The 22,293-nt window shown below is 45.8% G+C and overlaps 1 protein-coding gene across 1 annotated transcript in view; it reads right to left on the bottom strand.

Moving 5' to 3' along the window:
- The window catches only part of AK9 (adenylate kinase 9), a 247,445-nt gene that overhangs the window by 25,243 nt on the left and 199,909 nt on the right, over positions 1 to 22,293 (bottom strand). Inside the window, exons 32-34 of the mRNA XM_050951342.1 lie at positions 16,717 to 16,930; positions 2,992 to 3,193; positions 1,425 to 1,571 (exon numbers count right to left, since the gene is read on the bottom strand). Of these exons, the coding sequence (XP_050807299.1) occupies positions 1,425 to 1,571; positions 2,992 to 3,193; positions 16,717 to 16,930 (563 nt within the window). The remainder of the gene's footprint in view (positions 1 to 1,424; positions 1,572 to 2,991; positions 3,194 to 16,716; positions 16,931 to 22,293) is intronic.

The following is a 22,293-nucleotide window of genomic DNA, read 5'->3' as shown; positions in this document are numbered from 1 at the left end:
TCTGAGGAATCAAGTGGGTGTCCAGAAAACAAGCACAATTCAGAAAATTACGCTCTGTTTATTTCCTGACTTTAGCCTTAATATTTTGAAGAGGACTTTTAGGATATTAATTATTACACGTTTATGGACACATTCTAATAACATGCCTTTAAATCCTAGTCTAAACAAAGTTTTGTGAGCCTTTTAAGATGGGAGAGTTGGTGTGGTGGTAGGCACAATCCTGCATCCAGTATCTGAACTGGAAATTTGTGATATCAAGGTCCAAAAGAGTCAAGTGAGCATCAGACTCTTGTCTGGAGATAAGGAGCCATAAGTTTCTAATATGTTTAGGGGACATGCAAGCTCCAAACTCAGAAAATAATATATATTTTATCCAATTAAAAAAATAATCTAATCTCAAACTGGGATGTTATGTGAAACTCTCAGAGCAATCTGGGTTAGAACACAGCTGCAAGTACTGTATCCTGAAAAGTATAAATATCTAGTTTAAATGCATAGAGTATCCTGGTTCTTCATTTAAACAGTGCCAAAAGTACATATTAGGGATTTTTTTAAAGCAATAAGATAAGGCTCTTAATGTAATTTTAGTAATTATTCAGATTGCACAATTGGGCAGATTTAAGCCTATAAAATATAACTTGTTTGAAATTAAAAATGGGAGTTGTAAAAAACTCTTGCAAAAAGATAGTTCTAGGTTATTTTTTGTTATGCAAATGAACAGTCTGACAGTGCAGCAGGGCTAAGGCAGGCTCCCTGCCTGCCGTGGCACCATGCCGCTCCCAGAAGCGGCCAGCATGTTTTGCAGCCTCTGGGAGGAGCCAGGGGGTCTCTGTGTGCTGCCTCTCCCTAAGCACCGACTCTGCAGTTCTGATTGGCCTAGGAGCCTTAGGGTAGGGGCGATGCAGGGGGTCAGGCAAGGGTGTTTGGGTTTGTGCAATTAGAAAGTTGGCAACCCTATGTGAGTTCCGGGATCAGGGTAACTGGCTGGCTCCCGGGGTCGCTGGCCCACAGGATGGTGGGAGCGCGGTCCAGGCTGCCTCTGCCTTGCCACCTGGCCCCTGCAGCCCAGGTTACACTTTGTGGGCCTGCAATGTGTAAAGTTGAGAAACACTGGTTTTGTAATTTGAAGAAATGAAACATTACTCCTGACCTTTAAAAAGGCCTACAATTAGAACTCTTACTCAAGGAAAAGAGACAGATAATGTTAGAGTCAGTTAAGTATCAGTTTTACTGACACTAATAACTCTTTTGTGGGTGAATAATAAAATCCAGTAGCAAGGCTAGCAGATACAGTTTTTGGTAGTCACTTTCAGCAGCACTCAGATATTATTTTGATGAGGGACATATGAGTACTTAAACTGATACTTTAGAGAGACGATAAGATTTACATGGATAAAATCATCACTCTTTGTTAGCATCGCTACCTGTCAGTGCTTTCCTTGTCTATCAGTGCTCTTCTAAAAAGCTCCTTTGCATCCACTTGTAACTCAAAGATTTTCACTGGAATTATTCTCATTGCTTCCAAGATGTTTACTTGTTTTCTTGTTACAGGATATCCATCAATAACAACTCTGTGTGAAAACAGAAACATGAATACAGGTTTCAACAAAACTGTCAGTTCCTAATTTACCATTAAGACTAAACAGTAAATAGCAAGAACATATTTTTAATTACAGCAAAAAAAATATCAAGGGTGTGGTACTGCCCCTTCAAGTCAGTGCATGAGAGATTTGCTGTTATTAATAACAATTAGCAGCAGTATTACAGTACTGTCCAGAGACCCCAATCAAGATTCAAGTCCCATTGAGCGAGGGGTTGTACAAAACTATAGGAAGACACAGCCTCCATCCCAGAGTTTACAATAAAATGTAATACAAAATATAGGAAGTGGATGTAACAAAAATTGGAGGGAGTGGAGGAGGTAGGCCAAGCATAAAAGGTAGGAACACATGGTTACATAGCCTGGTGGCGTGCACAACTTAGCAGTTCAGAGTCATTTAAAGTTGGAGTTTTAAATAATGAGATCTTATCTATTTATTTATAGTGATCCACAATCCCCACTGGTCCTCTACATAATTAGCAATTTGACTGGAGCAGGATTAGGTTCCAAAGAAATAACATCTAAATCAACAACTGCTACTTTAACTCAAGGTCTGTCTAATCTATATGAGGCGTTGGTGGGCCAACATACACCAAAACATTCCAACACCTTCACATCAAGGGAAGCTTATGCAATCCTGATCTCAAAGCTCAAAAATGCATGTCAGAGATCAATTAAGTGTTGTCCTGTCCTGTGAGAATTACCCTTCTTTGAGAGAGGAGCTGGAGCTTGTGGAAGAGATAAAGAAGTGGGATGATTCTTAACTTTGGTCAGCTTGGCAGGCAGTTCCATTCTGGGGACAGTCTACTAGAAATTTGGATTCCATAGAGATTAGGGGACAGAAGACAGATTTTATTTACTGGCTGTTCCTAAAAAATCAAAATGGGAGCACTGAACTGTCAGTCTGCACTACCAGAGAGAAAAAAACTTGTGCAAGGGCAGAGCAGGTACAGCGGAGTCCCAGAGCTATATGGATAAGTCTGAGTTGTCACTGGTATTTGCAGTAAGAGGTGCAGTCCTCATGTCTCAGACGGGGGGAGACATCAAAATTGAGAAAGAAATAGGAATTTTCAGTGTAGAATGAAATACTGTCATTTTGGCTGAAAACATGTCTTTCAGAAAATGTGAAATATTAAAGGTAAAGGAGGAAAGTGAAGTATTCTTACTTGAGAATTGTAGAATATCATGCTTGAAAATTCTTTTTGAAGACTGAAATGGAGAGACTGGTTTGTGCTCCACTGTGGACAGGGCCAAAGTGTAACTTCTTAATGGACACATTTTTGGTTCCATTGACATATTTTAGTGAAACCACTTGTTTCATTATGGTTACGCAAATCAATCCTTATGAAAATAATGTTATCTTACAAAAAACAAACAGACAAACCTCTTACCCAGCAGTGCTGCACACATGATCCATCAGAGCCACTTCTAGAGCTTGGATGGCCAGTTCATCAGGTGCAGTCAGTCCTTTGTGAAGATGCCACTTTAACATAAGTGCCAACTCACTCTCTGGCTGATTGTTTAACACTAGTCGCATAGCATCTCCCACAGATAAGCGCATTAACCCATAGACACTTGCAAACTTCTTAGCAACTGAAAAATATTTTGTTTTTAATACTCAGTTTTCACTTAGACATCAATACAACACAATGTTTTATTCACAAAATTTTGTTCATATTCCGTAAAACTATGACTTTCATAACTTACATAAATGTAGTATGCTACTGGTATAGAACCAAGACACAGGACTTCTCAAAAAATATATTGTAGGTCAAGCTCGTGCATGTATGCATAATTTAAAATGCATTAATATTCAGACATTGAGACTGAACCCTCAAAAGCAATGTCTGCATTACTAAACCAATCACTGCTTAGTATAGGGCCAGGACTGGAATAGGAGGTACAGGATGTTACTTCTCCTTGTGCTCCCAACCAAGGGCATAAAAGGTGGAGCAGGCTAACCACCTCTTCAATTAGCTTTCTACCACGAATAGCCATAGGATAAGGCTCTGCAGCAGAGGGGAAGGAGGGTGAATAGTGAAATACAGATAGGAATCACACGTCTCGAAGAAGTCCAGATACTGTACAAAGTAAGTAACTCTCTTTTCTTCTTTGAGTGATGGTCCCTATGGTATTCCATTTGAAGTGACTCTCAAGCAATTTTCATTCAGGAGGAGGACACAAGGAACTCTGTTGTACCACAGAATGAAGGATCGCTCTGCCAAATGATGTGTCTGCCAAAGAGGCCTACCAAAGAGGCCTAAGATGTGTCTGCCAAAGTGTAATGTCTCACAAATGTATGAATGGAACCCCACATTGCTGCTGTGCTGCTCTGCAAATTTCTAGGAGAGGAACATTTCAAAATGAAGCTACCATTGCAGCCTGTGCTCTAGTCAAGTGAGCCTTCATGCCTTACTAGTAAGGAAGCATCGGTAATCAGTCTTTCTGTGGGTAGGGGAAGGATAAAAGGAAACCTCATGCACACCATCTCCCTTTTTTCCCACCAGGAGAGAGAAGCCAGAACTCTGTGTGGGAGCAAGATCAGTTTGTCCAGAATGTGCTTGCTTGACATGTAGACTGTCAATAAGCAAGCCTATGGACACAGAAGGCAAAGGGTGTTGTAGCAAGGTGGTCCTCTGTTCCTGTTCTGAAGGGTTAAAAACAGCCCTGGGAGGAGGCTGTGGCTGGAGAAAGCAGCTTTTAGGCTGGGCTGATTGGGGAAATTGGCTGCAGCTGGGGCCACACCCCAAATAGACTCAGCTGGCCCTCTAAAGGCAAAGAAGCCAGGGGCAGATAGAGGTCTCTCTCTAGCTGTAGAGTGAGAAAGGCCTGGCTGCAAGGAGCTAGACATAAGGTACCTGAGTGATGCAGGGCTGGGGAAAGACTGAGGAGCCGGGGAGCTCCAGCCTGGAAAGCCTCAGGCTGCAGCCTAGCATTTGGCTAATAGGTACTGGGGGTTGCAAAGGGCAGCCCAGGGGTAGGCCAAGGCAGCAGGTCCAAACCCTCCTTGCCTGTGATGAGTAGGCTGATACTGCAGTCTTCCCCAGAGCAGTAGCCATATACTGAGGCAAGGTGGGGATAGAGGGTGGGGGTTCCCCAGGGAGGGGAGACCCTGAGAGAAAGGGGTTACTGCCAGGGGGCAGCACCCCATGTAAAAGAGTGCTGGGTCCAGGGAGGGACACGGGGGCCAGAGGACAGGTGGATCACCAGCCTGCAGAGGGTGCTCTAGAGCTGAATTGAGATAATTCCTGGAAGTCACCAGCAGGAGGCACCGCAGGGGTGAGTCCGCTCATCTACAGGTGTCATATAAGTACATGAAGCTCTGTGACGTAGGATGATGAAATAGGTTTGAACAGTCATCTGAGAGTTCAGCCACAGCAGAGTGATGAGGGCCTTTGTAGCCTGGAATCTGTCCTGAGGTAGGTATTGCTTTAGCTCTGATTGAAAAGGATTACTCCAATAAAATCTATCATCTTTGTGGGACTAACTTAACTTTTCTACATTTACCTGAACCTCTGAGGAGTATAAGAGTATGAGTAGGGACAAGGCTGTCATGTGACTTCCCCATGAGCAGTCATCAAGGTAGGGAATGACGAACCCTGACAAAGGAGGTGAGGTACCACTTCTGATAATACCTTGGTGAATATCATCAGTGCCACTGAGAGGCCAAAGGATTGCACATTGTATTGGTAACAGTCTACGTTCACAGTGAACCTCAGAAACCTCTAGTGTGCTGGGTGGATGTCTATGTGGAAATAAGAATCCTTTACATCTAGAACTGTGAACCAATCACACTTGTTTAGTGACGGGATTATAGAGACCAAGGTGATCATCCTGAACCTGAGGCAGTGGATAAAGAAGTTAAACTATCTGAGGCCTGGTCTGCACTATGATTTCAGGTTGAATTTAGCAGCGTTACCTTGATTTAACCCTGCACCCATCCACACAACGAAGCCCTTTTTTCAGACTTAAAGGGCTCTTAAAATTGATTTATTTACTACACCCCCGACGAGAGGATTAGTGCTGAAATCGGCCTTGCCGGGTCGAATCTCGGGTAGTTGTAGTAAGTAGAGGCCCTAATATATAAACCTTGGTATCAGAGGCCCGGTATGAGGCCTGAGGCCTGAACTAAAGTAATGGTCAAGACTTTGCTAACATAAAGCAAAGTTAAGCTGTGAGCCAGAGGCAGGCCCTGCTCACAGAAGCTGGCAAGGAAAGGGCAGGGCAACAAACACTGAGTCAGGGGGCTCAGGCCCTCAGGCAGAGCTGAGCAGTAACCATAGGCTTCAGCCTCCTCAAGCCAGGGAGAGGGGGAGTCTGCCACCCAGGAGTTGGGTGGCGGGGGGGGATGCAGGCCCTCCCAATCCACTGCATCCCAGCCCGGGACCCTAGCAGCAGCTGAAGATCCGTTACTGAGTCAGTGAGGATCCTGGCCACAACACACCAACATAGACTCTGGTAGTGCTGCCCCTGGTCTACTTCCACACTCCCCCTCGGGCCCTACCTGGGTCCTGGTGTTGGCCTCTGGGGGATCCAGGAGCATAGGTTCTTCGGGGCAGGGGTTGACGGGCAGGCCCGGCATCTCCTCCGGATAGCAGGCGCAGGGCAGGTCCGCCCAGTCTGGGCAACTGCCTTGGGCCGCGGGGGCTTCCCAGTCGAGGGCTCTGCTAGGGACATCTGCTCTCTCTGGCAGCTGGGCTCCCACTGAGCTCTGAGGACCGGCCTTTACAGTTCCGGGTCACTGCCTGACCCTCTGAGGGGTGGGCTTAGCGCTCCCTAGCTCCGCCCACTCCAGCCTCACTTCAGTCAGAGGCCCGGTATGAGGCCTGAGGCCTGAACTAAAGTAATGGTCAAGACTTATTTTGTGGTCTGGGAGAAAGTCCCTTCCTGCAGCTTTTGAAACAGACCAGAATTCCTGAAGATGCGACCGTCATGTACCTTTCCTGGCCATCCCACGTTGATGTTGGTGAAACGTCCCTTGTGATTCACCAGTGCTTGCAGCACCATTGAAAAGTACCCCTTTCGGTTTAGGTACTCACTGGCTTGGTGCTCCAGTGCAAAGATAGGGATATGGGTTCCGTCTATCGCCCCACCACAGTTAGGGAATCCCATTGCAGCAAAGCCATCCACTATGGCCTGCACATTTCCCAGAGTCACTACCTTTGATAGCAGCAGCTCTTTGTGATTGCATTGGCTCCTTGGATCACAGCAGCCCCCACAGTAGATTTGCTCACTCCAAATTAATGCCCTACTGACCGGTAGCTGTCTGGTGTTGCAAGCTTCCGCAGGGCTATCACCACTTGCTTCTCAATTGTAAGGGCTGCTCTCATCTTGGTACCTTGGCACTTCAAGGCAGGGGAAAGCAAGTCACAAAGTTCCATGAAAGTGCCCTTACGCATGCAAAAGTTTCGCAGCCACTGGAAATCATCCCAGACCTGCAACACTATGCGGTCCACCCAGTCTGTGCTTGTTTCCTGGGCCCAGAATTGGCGTTCCATGCCATGAACCTGCCGAATTAACACCATGATGTGCACATTTCTGGGGCCCGTACTTTGTGAGAAGTCGATGTTCATGTCTTTAGCACTCTCGTCACCGCGCTGCCGTCGCCTCCTCACCTGGTTTCGCTTTTGCAGGTTCTGGTTCTGCATATCCTGCTTGGATAATGCGCGTGGTGTTTACAGTGCTCATAATTGCTGTGGTGATCTGAGCAGGCTCCATGTTCCCAGTACTATAGTGTCTGTGCTGAAAAAAGGCGCAAAACGATTGTCTGCCATTGCTCTGATGGAGGGAGGGGCGACTGACGACATGGCTTACAGGGAATGGGAGCACAGAATGGGAGCACATGTGACTGGAGTATACCAGATCATCCTGGCTGGTTCTAAAATGCCCTCATTAATTGGCAGTGCCATCTTACTGGTACCAACATTCTGGTGGACATTCAGTAGCTTATGAGGTATATCCTATACTTCCTCCAGGTGGTCTGGAATGAATCTGAAATCCTTCTGAGCAGGGCCAGCTCTAGTTATTTTGCTGCCCCAAGCAAAACATTTTTTGGCGGCCTCCCACCCCAGCTCTGGGCTCTCACCCCCAACCCACCAGTGCCCTCCCCCACCCGCACTCCCTGCTGCCCCAGCCCTGGGCTCTCTCTCTTCCCCCCATTGCCCCAGCACTGAGCTCCCCCCCACACACCCCCTGCCACCCCAGCGCTGGGCTCCTCCTCACCAGTGCTGACTCTGCCCGCTCCCCACTCGCCTCCAGCTGGTCTGGCGTTGGCAGGGTCGGGGTAAGCTGTGGGGCTCCCAGGCCACACCTCAGCCCAGGGTCCCTCCAGCAAGGGCTCCCTCCTCCAGGACTGGCCGGGACCAGGGAGGGCAGAACTGGGGGACCGCCCTGGCAGAGGGCTGAGGAGCTGGGGCAGGGTACCCCAGAGTGAGCGGAGCTGCAGAGAGTGGGATGCGGGCCCCGCAGACCAGAGCCCCACCCTCTATGGCCCAGCTGCTACTTCTGGCCGCCCTGCCACAGTCTCTGGGTGGCTCGGGCCACTTCACTAAGCCCTGTCTGTGCTGCTGGGGGGAAGCCACCCTGCGGCATCTGCAGGTGGCTCCCTGTGTCCCTGTGTCCCGCGGGGCGGCCCCCAGACCAAGTGTCCCCCGCTCGGAGCCTGCCTGGCCCAGCCACAAGGTGCAGGTGCTGCTCCCCGACGGCATGAACTGCAGCGGCCCCAGGGCATGACATGCTGCTGCTGCCAGAGCCGGCTCTAGGCTTTTGCCACCCGAAGCAAAAAAAAAAATAAAGATGGCTGGAATGCTGCCCCTGAAAATGTGCTGCCCCAAGCAAGTGCTTGGTTTGCCTAGAGCCGGCCCTGCTTCTGAGGAGCTCCTGGGTCTGTAGTCATTATATGGTGGTAGTGAGGCTGGTGCAACCATCCCATCTGGGGACAACAATGATAACTTCACTGGGGCGAGCAGTTCTTCCTGATCAGGGTATTCCTCTTCCTTAGATTTCTTCTGAGGGGGTTGAGGTTCTTCTCTGAAAGGGAAAGCCTGTCTTGACTCCTGGTGTGACCCCAGTAATGCCAGTGTGAAGAGTCATAGGGAAAATGAGGCAGTCTCCATGGAGAAGTGTACCTCTGGTCCTGAGGTGAGTAGTCCCTCCTATGAGCAAGGGAGAGGCACCACGAGATCTTGGAACCTCTGTTGGGGTTGATCCCATGTCTTGATCAGGTGGTGAAGCTCTCCCACTGTATCCAAGCTCATTGGAGGAACAGAACATTTCTTACTGATAATTTCCTTTCTGCTAGCAGTGTCTCCCACAATTCCAGACATCTGGGCTACTCCCCTACACTCTGCAGCTCATGCAGGTGAATCAAAGATTTAGAACATCCTGGCCATCTCTCTTTGTTCCTAGTTGCCACCAGCTGAGTTATTCCAAAGCTATGAAAACAATTTATATAACAATATTAACAACAAATACTCGAGAGGTAACAAACTACTTACAGCAGATAAAATGGCCACATGATAATGATCCCACATAATATCTGACCTTTGGCCCTCGAACCATGCAGCGTAGATAGGATTGTGGAAGACACTGCTACCAGAAAGGAAATTATCAGTAATAAATTTTTCCATTCTGCAACCCACTATCTCTCACAATTTGGGACATATGGGAAGTAGCAAGCAGTGAACAGATATTGACAGAGTATGGAAGACGTCATCAGGAGAAAGACAGAGAAGGTACCCCCACCTTGAAATAATTGATCAAAGGACAATATTATTTCTTAGCCACTGCCTGCAGCACCTTCTTGCCAAAGGAGGTCCCTGCGGATGACAGAAAGTCCACCCTATAGGGCATAATGAAGTGTTAGTTGTTGACCTAGTGCTTGTTTTGCATATTTCTGAGGTGAATGCACTTGCTTGTTCTGCCCTCCACGAGGTTTCTAGGGCTCTTGTGGACTGCACTTTGATCCCTTCCAGAACAGGAAGGGCTTGAAAACCTCCACAATGAATAGCCTAATCCATCTAGCAGTGAACGATGTGGAAACTCATGAGTCCTTCGTATTCTGAATGGAAGGACATGAATAGGACTCCTGACCTTCTCATGGATTTGAGGTAGAGAGCTCTTCTGACATCTAAGGTGTGCCACATTTTTTCAGTCCGATGCTGTGGTCTTGGGCAGAACAAGGGAAGAACAGCATCTTGGGAAGTGTGGAAGGAAGAGTTCATCTTAGCAAGAAATGCTTCCAATGTTCTCGTGAATACATACTTTAATAAATAAGTCTTCTAGCTCTGACACTTGCCTGCTAGATGCGATGGCTATCAGAAAGCAAGTTTTGAAGGGTAGGTAGAATGCTGGCCCTGAAGTCAGAGGTTCAAAGGGATAACTTATCAAGGCTCTCAACATGGGTGGTAGGTCCCGTTTTGGGAAGAGTGGTCTATCCGATGGCCTAGCTATCCAGACTGCTCTAAGAAATCTGGCTAGTGGGGGTTTTCTGCTAGGAAGCCAGTGGATCCTACAAATGCTATGAAGAATAGACACCTGACGTGCTATAGTGCTGGGCTGAAGACATCTATTGAAACCTTCTTGGAGAAAATCCAAAATGGCTGGGATTCTGGATTTCTGGGATTGGCATTGTGCTCTTGGCACCAGCTACTGAATCTGGACCAGATAGAGGAATATGCTTTGTGTCAATATTCTCCTAGATGAAAGCAGCCTTGATGACTTTGGAGGACAGGCTCAGCAATACAAGTTCTTGCCTCTCAATCGCCAGGCTGCCAGTTGAAGCTAGGCCAGATCTGGATGGAGAAAAAGGACTTTGTGAGAGAATGCCCAGTCCTGATGGAAGCTAAGGTGGAGGCTCCATCTTCAGTAATATCAAGTCAGAAAACAAAGGTCTCCTCAGCCAATGGGGAGATATCAGTATTTCTGTGGCCTACTCTTACTTTATTTTCTGGACCAACTTCACTAGGAGTGGGAAGAGAGCATGGACATCTGCAGCCATCTGTGTGATAAAGCATCTGGTCCCCATGAATTTGGGGTCCATCTCCCTGGTGAAGTACTTTGGTCTCTTTGTGTTCATATGATTTACAAACAGGTTGGCTGAAGGGTGGCCAAACATCTGAATATTGAGGCTGAAAACTTCCCGATTCAGGTACCAATCAGAGTTGTTGATCCTGCCACTGTTGAGCCAGTCTGCCTTTTGGTTCAAGTCCCCTTTATGTGGATCCCACTGAGGGAAAAGAGAAACTGCCCTGCCCACCTCATTTTTTCCATTGCTTCCATGTGTAGTGTGGGCTCCTTGCTCCCCCTTAGTTCTTCACATATGCAACTCTGGTAGTGTTGTCAGACTGAACCAGGAAGTGGCTCTCCTCTAGACACGTCTGACACCATTGTCCAGCCAGCTTGACCACTCTTAGCTCTAGAAAGTTTATGCTGTTAGCTATTTCTTCTGTGCTCCAGAGGCCTGGCATCAGTTGTAAGAAGTAGAGCATCTGGAAGACATACTGGCATGCCTCTGCAAACGTTGCCTTGGGCTGACCACCATTTTAGGGGGGCTGAACCCTGGCACTGGAACCTGCACTTGATCTTTCATGTGTTCTGGGGAGTGGTCCCAACCTTTAAGATAAAGGCTTGAAGACTCCTAATATGTGATTATGCCCATAGAGTGATCCCTATACATGATGTGAGAAGTCCTAGCAATTGAAGATACAGTGCTATGGCAGGCCTCCTGCAGCTCTGGAACATGGTGATAAGATCCTGGATTTTTCTAGAACCTTTAGAGTAATGGATAGATTTTTGTTATTGAGGTTTCTATGTCTACTCCCATAGTTATTCTGGTCGATGGAATCAAGTAACTTTTCTTGACGGATGATGAAGCCATGCACTTCCAGGAGATTTGGTGCCTGAGTTGTGGCTCTGTGCACTGTGGCCTGAGATGGAGCTCTGATCAGGATGTCATCTAGGAAGGGGTACAGGTGGGTACCTGTGACTTAAGTCTTGCTATAACCACCAACATCTTTGTAAAGATCCTGTGGGCAAAGAACTGGCTGAACGGGAGTGTTCTGCGCTAATAATGCTTCCTGCCACGTGCAAACCTCAGAAGTCTTGGCTCAGGTCAAATCCAAGCAGTGCTCCATTTGTAAGGCAGCCTCACCGGACTCAGCAGATGGTAAGTTGTGCCCAGGCTGCACCCCGCTAGCTGACCCTAACCTCAATCAGTTCTCTGGGCTATGAGTCACATAGGCATGTGAGATCCCCTACCCACCAATGCAGCCACAACTCCAACATGGAAAAAATGGACCAGGAAGCAAAGAGCAGGGAAAGGCTCTGAAGACAAAGAGGATTCCAGCCAGCTGATTCAGGAGTAAATCACAGAGGACCTCTGTAGAACAAAGCCCAGAGGCTTGTGGGACCACAAATCCCCACCATACCCTCCCACTTGTTGAGACTTTCTAAGTTGAGAATGGCTGTGATTGCTCTGTTGCATTTCTGAACAATGACGAATATGAACTAGAACTCTGGGACTCTATCTTCTGAGGAAATGCTATCATTCTAATATCCAGAAGATGAGATATTTTGTTCTGGAGCAGATCACACTTTATGGGTTGGTTGGAGATGGGAGACTGGATGAAAAGCAGATGAGGTGGAGCTTGCAACTTGAGGGAGTATCCCTGGCTCACTGTTTCCCTCACCCATGTGTCCATGGTTGATGCAAACCATTCCTTTGTGAAATGGAAATTCCGCCTCCTAGCTTCAGCCCTGGCCAGAGGCCTCCTGTGAAATCTTTGGCATAAAGTGGCACTGGGAGATGCAGAGCTTCCTCCATGAAAGTTGGCTCCAAGATTTTCCTTTGGAGAATCTGTTGTCCCTTCACTGATATCTCTGTTAGGACAAGAGACAAAAGGAGCACCTTTGTTCGAAGGCAGGTCTGTATTCCCTCCTGAGAACACTTAGTGATGATGGGAGTAACTGCTTGGCTTCTGCTGCATTGTCAGCCAGTACCTTGTCTAGCTGTTCCCTCCAAAAAGAGTGAACCTTTAAATCTGGCCGAACATGGGATCTTCTTAGAGTGTGTATCCACCTTCCAGGGTTAGAGCCATTAGGTGATGCCTGGCTATGAATCTGGAAGCCATGACCCCGGCTGAGAACTTCATTGCATCCATTGAGGCATCAGCTACAAATGCTGCTGCTTGGGAAACTTTATTTAAAATGGAGCCAAATTCAGGATGATCTCTGTCCTTTAGGGTTCTGAGATCCTTCAGCCAGAAGACAGATTCCTTGCAAAGCAGATACCTGTTAAGGATGCTCTGAGGGCTCAAAATCTTTCTAGAAAGTGGCCTCCGATTTTCTATCTGTTGGTTCCTTAGGGTAGAACTCCGCTTCTGAAGGAATGATCATATCCCTTGCTAGAGATGCTAAAGCTATGTCTACCTGCAGGATCTCAGTGACAGGGGGCTTTGATTCCTGTATCTTACAGAACCGGAGGTCATTTTTATTAATGTGCTTGCCCGTATCAATCTGTTCCAGTCATCCCTGATCACATACTGGAAGGAGGAGTGCAGGGGAAGTCATAGCTTCAGCAGAGAACGTAAAGAAGAGAAATTTACTCTGAGACTTTCTCTCATGAAGCTATTCAGGTTGAACTTGAATCAAGGAGCAAACCTTTCTGCCCATGGCCTCAAACTTCTCAGGAGGGAAAAACCCTATATTGTGTTTTCCCTTGGTCCTGTTTGTAGTCAGAGTCTGATACCTCACCTTTCTCAGGGCAGGTCTACACTACCGGTTAAGTTGATTTAACTCATGTCGCTCAGGGGTATGAAACTCTTCCCCGTATGCTTCCCCCTCCCCCCAAGTGATGCAAGTTTCACACTGTCCATACCTGTGCTATGTAGGCAGGAGATGCTCTCCTGCTGACGTAGCTTACACTTCTCGCTGACGAATAAATATGCTGACCAGAGAGCACTCTCCAATCAGCTTAGCATGTCTTCACCAGACACGCTACAGTGGTACAGCTGCATCACTACAGCTGCGCCGATACAGCACTTAGTGTAGATTTGCCCTCAGTGAAGGGGTGGGGGAGGAGGAAGAGGCATCCAAGGACTTTGTACCTCCTGGATTTTCTGTGCTTTTATTTCCCTTTTTTTCCCTTTTAGATTTCTTTGCTCTTTTTGCATGCTTTGCAGGAGTAGGAGCGCCCTGACACTTTGGTGATACTTTTTGCAGTTTGCCTTCCATAGTGCCTGATGCCCTCTGGAAAATTCTCCCTCTGAGTCCTCCTATGCTGGGTCCCATTCCCCCAAGAGGGTGAGGGGAAGAGACTCATTACTAGAGTCTTTCTGGTTGAACTGGGAAGGGGGGGGCTCTTTAAGAGTCCTGCTTCTTTACCAAGGGCATTCAGGACCCACTTTAAGACACAGAGGGGTGAGGATCTGTGATCCCACAAGCCTCGTCTCTTTGTTCTACAGTGATCCTCTGGGACTTACTCCCTGAGTCAGTTGCCTGGAGTTGTCCTCATCTTCAGAGACTTTCCCTGCTCTACCCTGTGCTTCCTGGTCCATTTTTTCCACACTGGAATTGTGGCCGCTTTGGTCAGTAGGGGATCCCATATGCCTGTCCAACTCCTAGCTGCAAGAACTAACAGAGTTAGGGTCAGCTATCTGGGTGCAGCCTGCGCACAGCTTATCGTCTTCTGAACCCAGGAAGGCTGCCTCACAAATAGAGCACTGCTTGGATTTGATCTAGTGCTTTCTTGGCCTCTCTGCCATGCATGGATAAGGGCAGAGGAGCCAGCAGGGAGATGCTGCAGCAGAGTTTCAGGGTGAATTAAACTTAAACTTACCCAGGGAAGAGAAAAGAAGCCTGAAATAGAATAGCTCACCAGTTCCTGAAAAAAAGTGAAAAAATAGAAGTAGAAATAAAAGGAGCAGGAACAGTGTAACTGCCAACTGACTGCTGCCACAGAGACAGAGAATCTGGCGACAAGTGGGAACAAAGGCGGTGTAGCCAAGATATGTGGCACCAAGTCTTTGATCTGCTTGCATGAGCAGAAGATAGGAGGGGAGAAGCCCAGATGTCTAGAATTGGGGAGATGCTGGGCTGCAGAAAAGGAGGCTTTTATATTGATCAGTGGTACTGGTGGTTTTATTATACCTTGACTGGTCAATGGTACCAGTCAGTGGTGAACCAATGGTGTGGGGAAATCAGTACCGTGCTCCTTGTGAGCTCCTGACACTCTTTTAATGGGGTGCAGAGTTAGGGTGACCAGACGTCCCAATAAAATCAGGACTGTCTCGATTTTTAGGCGTTTGTCCCATGTCCCAATCGATGTTTGGTTGGGACACAATTTATCCTGATATTTCACACTCCTGTTTTTTTTGTTTTGTTTTGTTTTGTTCCACTGGCGGGACTCCGCTTTCTTTTTTTTCCCCTCACTCTGCCGGTGGGACTCCGGGACTCCATTTTCTCTCTCTCTCTCTCTCTCTCGCTCTGCCGGCAGAACTCCATTTTTTTTCCTTCTTTTTTTTTTCTCTTCTCTCTCTCTGCCAGCGGGACTTTGTGACTCCATGCTTTTTTTTTTTTTTTTTTTTTTTTTTTTTGCTGTGCCAGCGGGACTCTTCGTTTATTCATTCTAATTTAAGGTTTCGCGTGCCAGTAATACATTTTAACATTTTTAGAAGGTCTCTTTCTATAAGTCTATAATATATAACTAAACTATTGTTGTATGTAAAGTAAATAAGGTTTTTAAAATGTTTAAGAAGCTTCATTTAAAATTAAATTAAAATGCAGACCCTCCCGGACTGGTGGCCAGGACCTGGGCAGTGTGAGTGCCACTGAAAATCAGCTCGTGTGCTGCCTTCGGCACACATGCCATAGGTTGCCTACCCCTGCTTTAACACATTCCCAGCTATGCCTGTTGCCAGCTCAGGTAAGGTATATTATACACAGTGTCACCTACTGGCTCTACATTACAGCAGTACATTAGGAGCACTGTATCAGAGGGGTAGCTGTGTTAGTCTGGATCTGTAAAAGCAGCAAAGAATCCTGTGGCACCTTATAGACTAACAGATGTTTTGGAGCATGAGCTTTCGTGGGTGAATACCCACTTCATCGGATGCATGTAGTGGACATTTCCAGGGGCAAGTATATATATGCAAGCAAGAAGCGAGCTAGAGATAACGAGGTTAGTTCAATCAGGAAGGATGAGGCCCTGTTCTAGCAGTTGAGGTGTGAAAACCAAGGGAGGAGAAACTGGTTTTGTAGTTGGCAAGCCATTCACAGTCTTTGTTTAATCCTGAGCTGGTGGTGTCAAATTTGCAGATGAACTGAAGCTCAGCAGTTTCTCTTTGAAGTCTAGTCCTGAAGTATTTTTGCTGCAGTATGGCCACCTTAAGATCTGCTATTGTGTGGCCAGGGAGGTTGAAGTGTTCTCCTACAGGTTTTTGTATATTGCCATTCCTAATATCTAATTTGTGTCCATTTATCCTTTTATCCTTTTAGGAGCACTGTAGCAGTTACTGTGTGATGGAATACTAAAGTTGTATTATAATGTACAGGGGAAGTTTTTTGGGCGTGTCTAAAAACTACTGGAAACTATCTAAACTATCTAAAAACAGCTTTTAAAACTATGTACAACTAACTACAGTTTTTGAACAAGAATGCTAGCTAATGCTGCAGCCACTAAACAGGTTCTGTCTCAGACCAAGGGTGATAGAAAGGAACTGGAGAAGCCTAGCTTGCATGGTATCTTATGCTCTCGGTTCAGAGCATAAAGAAGAGAAGGGCACAGGTGTCATCAGCTGCAGACTGTCAACAAAAATCTTCTGGTCTCAAGCATGTGGAGCATATGTGCACCTCAAGTGGAACACACGTAGGCACCTTCACTTGAAAAAGAATTAATTGTATGATTCTTTTTCTTTTAATTGCACTAGTTTCAAATAAACTGTTTACTACTAAAGCAACTAGAGTGGACAGGTGAATCTAGCCCCGTATCTTTAAAACACCAATGGAAAAATATTATAAAAGCAAGCATTAGAATCATACAACTGTATGACTAAAGCAGAGATGAGCGTCTGTCCCAATTATAAGGGAAGCTCCTACCCTTTGAAAATACTGGACCTTACCTGTAGTTTTCCCGGATTTTGGAGGTCCCACAATTGCTATCTTAACTGGCACAGATGGCTTGGGTTTTGGCTGACGGATAAACTTAATAGGATTTTTCATAAATTTTTCTTTATTTTCTTTACTTGAAAAGAAATAAATATATTGTCGGTGGATTACAGGCAAGCTTGGAGTCTGTTGGTTTTGGAAAGGTTTGATTACATCTCCTTCACTTAGCTGTAACATACAAAATGGGAAAAAGTTACTTACTGATACTTCTGTTTCTCAGTCTCCTCTTCGCTCATCCTACAGTAGTGGATTGATGGACACAGTGTTATAGAAATACCTACTTGAAGGAAGCAAAGGTTTCTGAAACCCTACCCCTGATTACATAAGCCTTACAGAACACCATCCCTGAGCTAGAGAAACTTCCAGGGGCAGAAAGGAGGATAGGATATACAAGACAGTGAGAGAAATAATAATATACAAACAGTGGCATACCATCCAAAGGGAGGAGGGAGGCATGTAGGATGGGAGAAGAGGACTCTATGACAAACAAAATTATCAGTAAGTAATTCTCCTTTGTCATACATCTTTTCCTCTCCCCTCTTATGACAGTGGATTCACAGGCAGACAATGGATGTAGCAAGCAGTATCCTCAGGAGGTCCAACCTTATCACATTACTAGTAAGGCCTTGAACCCAAAGGAGGCATCCTGAGAAGCAACTGTCCCAGCTGATGATAATACACAAAGAAGCACAAACATAACCATATTGCTACTTCACATATCTTGGAATGCTTCTTTGCACTTACTTCCTGTGAAGTAAGTCTCTAGATCAGTGGTTTTCAAACTTTTTTTCTGGGGACCCAGTTAAAGAAAATTGTTGAGGCCCACCACCCAACAGAGTTGGGGATGAGGGGTTTGGGGTGTGAGAGGGGCTCAGGTTCGGGTGTGGGGGTGAGGGTTTCGGGGTGGGGCCAGGAATGAGGGGTTTAGGGTGTGGGAGGGGGCTCTGGGATGGGGCAGGAGGTTGCGGTGCAAGAGGGGGTCAGAACTCTGGGCTGGGGCCAGAGATGAGGGGTTTCGGGTGCAGAGGGGCTCCGGGTTGGGGGGGGCTCAGGGCTGGGGCAGGCGGCTGGGGTACAGGAAGGGGTCAGGGCTCTGGGCTGGAAGGTTTGGGATGCAGGAGGGGCTCTGGGCTTGGGGGGACTCAGGGCTGAGGCAGGGTACTGGGGTGCAGGCATGGACTTACCTCCGGCAATTCAGGAGCACAGCCGGAGTGCACCACGGACCGCGCTGCACCCGGGAAGCAGCCAGCAGCAGGTCTGGCTCCTAGGCAGAGGTGCGCAAGCAGCTATGTGTGACTCTCACCTGCAGGCACCACCCCCCACCAGTTCCCATTGGCTGGGAATCAGCCAATGGGACTGTAGAGCCAGTGCTCGGAGTGGGGGCAGTGCATGGAGTCCCTTGGTCCCCCTGCCTAGAAGCCGGACCGCTGAGGGCTGCTTCAGGGGCACAGCGTGGTGTGGAAACAGGTAGGCTTTAGCCTACCTTAGCTGGGCAGCACTGCCAATGGGACTTTTAATGTCCTGGTTGGTGGTGCTGACCAAAACAAGGTGACCTAGCACCTTACATGCCCCAACCAAGTAATGGGTTGCAACCCTCAGATTGAAAAACACTGCTCTAGATAAGTCTCTAGTCTGAGGGAGGATATGAGATTCAGACAGAGAGGAAGAACAACGAGTTAGTTTATTTGGAATCTGATATTCACACTGGGAACAAATTCTAGAAGAAGCTGAAAAACCATCTTGCTGGGAAGAACTGTTGGGAAGGCAGAGCTATCATGTAAGTAAGACTGGACAGCCTGAAAGGCAGTAGAGGGGACACTAGTTAAGGGGCCTCAAGATGTGATGCAATATAGGAGCTGCGATAAAAGACACAACAGACAGAAACTGAGCAGAGTGCAGGCAAGTCATTGAAGGCACTTGCAAAGCTCTCTGTGCAGTGACAGGAAGAGTACAGCATAAAGAAAAATGGAAGGAAGGCTGCCAGTAAGGAGCGGAGGAGGTGAGATATGAACCTCATACACAGCTTGAGAAAACATTATTATTCTTTTTATTCAGAAGTTTGTCCAAGAACAAACACACTGAAGGAGGGTGATCTGTGTGAGCCAATATCATATATTTCCAGAATACTTTGTATTTAGGCTAAATAATATAAATACAAACTGTACTTCCAGAATGCCTTTTTTTCTCTCCCCATGCACACGTGGGTCAATTATGCCTGTTCCCATCTACCACAATAAATCCATTATCCAAAGTGATCATCAGCATGAGGTTGAGAAATACATACCAGTTTTTACTTTACACAGTGATCCACTAACTTTAAATTTAATAACATCACTGATTCAAAAAGACACTCACATAATTCAGATTAGCAATGACATGCACTAAATAGAAAAGGTTCTAGATGATCTACTGCATGATGGTAGCTTGGACATATTAATTTCTTTGATAGGATAATGAGTCCTGTGGATAAGGGAGAAGCGGTGGATGTGGTATACCTAGACTTTACTAAGGCATTTGATATGGTCTCGCATGATACCCCTATCGATAAACTAGGCAAATACAATTTAGATGGGGCTACTATAAGGTGGGTGCATAACTGACTGGATAACCGTACTCAGAGAGTAGTTATTAATGGCTCCCATCCTGCTGGAAAGGTATAACAAGTGGGATTCCGCAGGGGTCTGTTTTGGGACCGGCTCTGTTCAATATCTTCATCAACAACTTAGATGTTGGCATAGAAAGTACGCTTATTAAGTTTGCAGACGATACCAAACTGGGAGGGATTGCAACTGCTTTGGAGGACAGGGTCAAAATTCAAAATGATCTGGACAAATTGGAGAAATGGTCTGAGGTAAACCGGATGAAGTTCAATAAAGACAAATGCAAAGTGCTCCACTTAGGAAGGAACAATCAGTTTCACACATACAGAATGAGAAGAGAATGTCTAGGAACGAGTATGGCAGAAAGAGATCTAGAGGTCACAGTGGACCACAAGCTAAATATGAGTCAACAGTGTGATACTGTTGCAAAAAAAGCAAACATGATTCTGGGATGCATTAACAGGTGTGTTGTAAACAAAACACGAGAAGTTATTCTTCCGCTCTACTCTGCGCTGGTTAGGCCTCAACTGGAGTATTGTGTCCAGTTCTGGGCACCGCATTTCAAGAAAGATGTGGAGAAATTGGAGAGAGTCCAGAGAAGAGCAACGAGAATGATTAAAGGTCTTGAGAACATGACCTATGAAGGAAGGCTGAAAGAATTGGGTTTATTTAGTTTGGAAAAAGAGAAGACTGAGAGGGGACATGATAGCAGTTTTCAGGTATCTAAAAGGGTGTCATCAGGAGGAGAGAGAAAACTTGTTCACTTTAGCCTCTAATGATAGAACAAGAAGCAATGGGCTTAAACTGCAGCAAGGGAGATTTAGGTTGGACATTAGGAAAAAGTTCCTAACTGTCAGGGTAGTTAAACACTGGAATAAATTGCCTAGGGAGGTTGTGGAATCTCCATCTCTGGAGATATTTAAGAGTAGGCTAGATAAATGTCTATCGGGGATAGTCTAGACAGTATTTGGTCCTGCCATGAGGGCAGGGGACTGGACTCAATGACCTCTCGAGGTCCCTTCCATTCCTAGAGTCTATGAATCTATGAATCTATGAATACATAGACAAAGATTACTTTAAGGCTTAGATTATGTAGGAGTAGTTTTGATTTTGTTGATGTTATTTTTGCTCACAAGGTGTGGTAAAATAATATCCCATATGAACGCTCTTACTTTTGCTTCATATGTGCATTTGTCAAAGGTGTTGTCCTGATGCTACGAATCAAGGTGACAAAGGGGAAGGAGGACTGTTATCCAATATTATATATTCCCAGAATGCTTTGTATTTAGGCTAAGTTGTATAACTATAAACTGTACTCCCCAAATGCCTTGTATTTATGCTAAGCTTTACTGTAGAAATCTACTAGCAGTTAAACTGTTGTAACTTTGGTTCTTTATATGTGTAAAATCTGTCAGACGGAAGAAATGTTTTGTTGAGGTTTGTCAGAGATGAACTGTGTGCTAGGTATAGTAGTGTAGATGTCTCTGCAGTCTACTGACATCTGGAATGTTATGCACAAACCCCAAATAAGAAACGATGTGTAAAATCTGTGGATTTTTTATCTGTCATAAAAAAAGGGAATAAAAATATGAGCAAGATTAACCTCAGAATTTGGAATAGAGTAACAATGTAACTGATGCAAGACTGTTCTGGAGATTGATACTGTATTAACATTTCTGTATTCTGCTGAGATGTATCTTTGATAAATAAATTGATTGAGCCTGGTTATCAGATATTTTATCAATAAAGGAGCGGAACCCTCAATATCTGGCCTAGGCTTAGGTAATCAAGGGAGTGTTTCAGAAGCCATTGCCTCGTTGGTCGCATTGGGGGGTAACCATAACACTGTCTGTCCATGGAATCAGTGTTGTAGATGAGACAAGAGAGAATTCTACACCCATTTTAATGGCCAGAGCATTACTTTATTTCTGGTAAGAACAAAGAAAAGAATAATTATCTGAATTAAAAACAAGTGCTGTTCTGTGGACTGACTGACTGACAGAGGCTACACTGTTCAGTAGTACTTAGGCCCTATTACCAATAATGGAAATGCCACTGTATTCCTGAGCTATGCATCTGCAGAGGATAATATTGAAACACTGCTCTTTGGTGGCTACAGACTGCCATACTACACATTCTACCCTTCTCAGATTCTTGGTTTCTCATTAGTGCATCGGGTCCCTTCAGACCACATGCCTTAGCTCTACACTAGGATTCTGCCTTAATCCACTTCTGGTGGTGCTCACATTCCTCCTTCTAGTTTGTTATTCTTACCCATTATCTCCTCCATAGTCTTGTCTTATCTTCCTATCCATAATTATTTAATCGTCAATTGGCATATCTCATACCTTCTGATCTATGAAGACTTTGGCATCCTTAATTCTACTCATCTCTATCTGATCCTAAAGCACCCCTATTTTCTCCTCCATAATTGTCATAATCTTTTACTTCATGCACCCTACAGCTTTGACAACACACCATCTTGATTCCATCTAAAGACAGTCTGGTACTTGCTTCCTTCTCCTAACAGAATTTTTTTTCATGTGTCAGGTGTTAAATTGTTCTCTGCCTTAGTTCTCTCTCTTAGATTTACTCTTGGAAACTCAGATATGTAAGAATCTTCTCACTTGCAAAGCTGTCACTCCTCCAACTGTATCTTCCTACTCGCCCGTCTTCAGGAATTTGTTTGTTGTTGTTGTTGTTTCCTGTTCATTGGGCTTTTCTTAGCTCGGCTCTGCCCCTCGTTTTTTATTCATTCACAAAACCAAGATGCACTTCTAGCATTCCAACAAAATTACATACAGATTACCCACCAGAACTTTGTGTTAATCACCCATAACTCCAAAACCCTTTTACTTGTCTCTGCTACTCCTGCAAGGCTGTAGAAACTTCCTGTTTGCCATCCTATATTTGCTGGGTCCTAAGTATCAC

This window comes from Gopherus flavomarginatus, chromosome 4 (assembly GCF_025201925.1).
Source record: "Gopherus flavomarginatus isolate rGopFla2 chromosome 4, rGopFla2.mat.asm, whole genome shotgun sequence".
Taxonomy (NCBI): domain Eukaryota; kingdom Metazoa; phylum Chordata; order Testudines; family Testudinidae; genus Gopherus; species Gopherus flavomarginatus.
The sequence above is the reverse complement of the archived record's forward strand: the minus strand, read 5'-3'. Positions and strand labels throughout refer to the sequence as shown.